A 4,333-nucleotide genomic window follows, 5' to 3' on the forward strand; every position below is an offset into this window, starting at 1 on the left:
TTTTCACGGCCTCCTGTTCTAACCCCATTTTACCACAGGTTTTTACATATTATTTGAATGAGCTTTCTTTTTTGTACGAACATGTGCATCCACCATCAGTCCGCGCTGACCCACGTGCTTATTTTCCCTAACGAACGGATATGCTCTAATTAAAATGACATGGTTTGAAAACGTGAATATATTATAATTTCAGTATATCTAAAATGCATTTTCACGTTGCCGTCTGTGATTCAGGCCCATGTTAAATGTGGCCTGCAGGCTATTGAGTATAATCATACACACAGGATATCAATATATAGCCTATTATAGTATAAACAAGCTGTATTCCTACTCGTTTATTCATACATCTGTGTATGATGATTGTTTTATTGTGTTGAAATGTAATCTAATATATCATACTGGAAAAAGGCCTATATATCCTATACTTAAATATTCGTTGGTGGGCACAACAGTCGTGAAAAAAGTATTTCTATTCTATTCTAACCATGTGTCCAAAACTCTCCCAAACTGAAAAAAGCACATTAAAGGACGAGGAGCGCATGTGAATGGCGCGCCAAAGAGGCATTCATAAACATTCTTTGGGTTTTTTTGTCCCACCCGAGATACAATAAGATTGGTTTATAATGAAGCTTTTCATATGAAACTGTTCTTTTCAAGTCGGCTGCAGGTGTACAATTGGGGGGTTGAGCCGGAGCAGTCTCACGCCTAGGTGTGAGGAGATTATTCAAATGGCCGGAGCGCAGCGGTGGGGATTGGAGGCTCGGCTCAGGCGCGCACAGCTATATCACCACCGCGCTAACAGCACGGAGCGTCAGTTCAACTCCAGTCACCAACAGACGCATTTCGTCGCCCATGGGCAGTGCGCGGCTGTCTCGGAGACACACATGCGTCAGTCCTTGAACAAGGAACACACCGACGACCCGAATTACCCCGTGGTGGTCCCCAATCACCGTCTGTTTTATTACTAGAGAGAGTTTGACCATTTCTTCTGCGAGGAGACGGGTTGTGTAAAGGCGCTGGGCTTCCATGATGCTCGGAGCAGTTAAAATGGAAGGACACGAACACGCAGACTGGAGCACCTACTACGGAGAGCCCGAGGTGGGTACCTTTAAATATATATTTTTTTCTCGTCTAAAGCCGATCCCATTTTATACAACTCAATATTAGCCCTGAGATAATATTAACTTTGTGATCAAATATTGACTTGAGGCGCCTCCAAATCCTCCCCCATCTCTATACGCCGCACTATAGTGAAGTTGCTTGACATGTATAGGGGAAACTTTTCACTCGGATTATAATTTTATGAGTCTATATGTATCTTTACAAAATCAGATTTTTGTCATGTTTCCACTAAACAAACATTTGAACTATGATTGTTGATTGATTCAAATATTTGTGTTACAGACGAGGGTATGATGTGTGTGCACATGTCCGTATTTTAAGTGTCAAGAACATTTTAATCGATTTTGTATTTTGTTTTGGTTAGTTAATCATTAACATGTTTTCCCCCTGATATCTTAGAACTATTTGTTACCCCTATCCCCAACCCTGTTGTGCAATTTACTCCATTATTTTATAGGCTACTAGCAAGGTAGGAAACATAACAAATAGGCTATTGCTCTATCTTATCGAGTTATGATATTTAATACTAGTCTATACATTTCATGTTAATACAGCGATGATGATCAATTATAGTTACAAGCCTGTTTAATTCATTGTTATGTCCAAAGCAGAATTCTGTTATATATATTTTCTAAGCAGTCGGGAAGAATAATCTATATACAATTACAATCCTGTTTATTTCATTGTTATATGTCATCTTGCGAAACGAAATTGACCAATGTTTATTTCTTCTGTGTTTCAGTGTTATACCGCGGTTGGCAACATGAACACAGGCCTGGGAATGAACTCCATGAACACCTACATGAGCATGTCGGGCATGGGCACCGCTGCCAACATGACGGCCAACTCCATGAACATGTCCTACGTCAACACGGGCATGAGTCCCTCCATGACTGGCATGTCCCCGGGCACCGGAGCTATGAACAGCATGGGCGCCGGCATGACGGCCATGAGCGCAGCGCTGAGCCCCACCAGCATGAGCCCCATGACCGCGCAGTCCACGTCGATGAACGCCCTGACATCCTACACCAACATGAACGCCATGAGTCCCATGTACGGACAGTCCAACATCAACAGGTCAAGAGACCCCAAGACCTACCGGAGGAGCTACACGCACGCGAAGCCCCCTTACTCTTACATCTCCCTCATCACTATGGCCATCCAGCAGTCCCCCAGCAAGATGCTGACGCTGGCCGAGATCTATCAGTGGATAATGGACCTCTTCCCTTTTTACAGACAAAACCAGCAACGCTGGCAGAACTCTATTCGCCACTCGTTATCGTTCAATGATTGTTTCCTCAAAGTGCCTAGATCGCCGGATAAGCCCGGAAAAGGCTCCTTTTGGACCCTCCACCCTGACTCTGGGAACATGTTTGAGAACGGCTGCTACCTGCGGAGACAAAAGCGGTTCAAGTGCGACATCAAGAAGACGCCCAAGGAGTCGGGGGGACGCAAGAGCTCCGAAGGCGGCTCCAACAGTAGCTCGGAGAGCTGCAACGGCAACGAGTCCCCGCCCCACTCGAACTCGTCCTCCGGTGACCACAAGCAGCAGCAGCGGTCCCTGTCGGACATGAAGTCGAGTAATCAGCCGCTGAGCCCGGAGCAGCACGCGCCGTCCCCGGTACTGTCCCAGGCGCAGCAGCATCTCATGGCCCAGCACCACTCGGTCCTGGCGCACGACGTGCACCTGAAGCCCGAGCACCATTACTCCTTCAACCACCCCTTCTCCATCAATAACCTCATGTCATCGGAGCAGCAGCATCACCACCACCACCACAAAATGGACCTAAAGACTTACGAGCAGGTGATGCATTACTCTGGCTACGGGTCTCCCATGGCTGGAGGCCTGTCCATGGGCTCGATGGCTGCAGGGAAAGCCGGCATGGATGCCTCATCGATACCCGACGCGACTTACTACCAAGGCGTGTACTCCAGGCCCATCATGAACTCCTCATAAGCTCGTTTGAAATGGACCTTTTCCAGATATTTGTACATTTGTAAAATTATAGTTTGTGTATAATATGTATTTCAAATATTTTTGACGTTTCCCACTGATTTAGTTGTCGAGTTTGTTAGTATAGCCTAATTATTTTGAGAAGGGATGTTAATGTGACAAAATCTGTTCAGAGGGCGGCTTCAGGAATGGACCCAAAGACAATAGCCTGCTGTAAAATAGCCCACATCTGCATAACTGGATTCCTAAATGAATTTAAATGCCTCGCAGGATTTCTTCAATCATTTGTGTAATTCCTATTTATGGCTTGTATATGTGTATTCTTGTAGTGACAAGAACAGAATCTATATTAAAGTGTTATTTGTTTTGTTTTTCTGAATATGATGGTTTGATCTATTATTTACACAAATAACATGTATTATTATTATTATCATTATCTCATGTAAATTATAAAAACAAAAACAGACACATGATGAAAAGCGGCCACGAATAACATTAAATAGAATCGAATGAAAACAGAACGACATGATAGGCCTGATAACAGCAGGAATGTGACTGGACATTTCCCACACGACATACATAGACATAAACATAATTATAAATGAGCAATGTGAGAGCGAAACAAGGAAGAGGAAAAAAGCAGAAATCGTGTATCCATTAGCCAATATACGATAGTCTTTGTATACTATAATGTCAATATTTGTAAGTTAATTTGAGATCGTTTATTGTTATACTTCTCTTTTTCAGTCTATTTTGGTAGGAGTTCCCTATCGTTCTCTTACCATTACATGTTCCCATGATAAATGCAGCTTCAGTTTACTGAATCATGCACCATTCAGACAAATTATTGTTTTAGAACATCACCATAAAAATAATATATCCACGAATGGGCTCAAATCATCATGACACACAGAACTCTATATTTATTGGGGAGGGAATTATACAACAAGTATCAGGTAAACTATTTGAACAGTATGATCAAATTAAATGACAGTTGCCTATAAAATGACATATACTGATAAAATTGTAACAGGAGCGCATGATATTTGGCTATATGGAATGATATTCAATAAAGTAATTTGAGCTTAGTCAAACAATTCACCTGCTGGTAACAAAAAACACAAACACACACTTGGTCCAAAACCACCAAACCACCTCTGTCTGCCTCCCTCTCTCTCACACACACACACACACACACACACACACACACACACACACACACACACACACGCACACGCACGCACACACACACACACG

The 4,333-nt window shown here is 43.1% G+C and overlaps 1 protein-coding gene across 1 annotated transcript; it reads left to right on the top strand.

Annotated features, from left to right (window-relative positions):
* Positions 1-841: 841 nt before the first annotated feature.
* foxa2 (forkhead box A2) lies at positions 842-3,380 on the top strand. Its single transcript, XM_084309633.1, has 2 exons — positions 842-1,098; positions 1,865-3,380. Exons 1-2 carry the CDS (start codon positions 1,027-1,029, stop codon positions 3,077-3,079), a joined length of 1,287 nt encoding a protein of 428 aa, XP_084165759.1. The 5' UTR covers positions 842-1,026; the 3' UTR covers positions 3,080-3,380.
* Positions 3,381-4,333: the final 953 nt, after the last annotated feature.

Source organism: Notolepis coatsorum, assembly GCF_963971535.1.
Source record: "Notolepis coatsorum genome assembly, chromosome: 3".
NCBI classification, from domain to species: Eukaryota; Metazoa; Chordata; class Actinopteri; order Aulopiformes; family Paralepididae; genus Notolepis; species Notolepis coatsorum.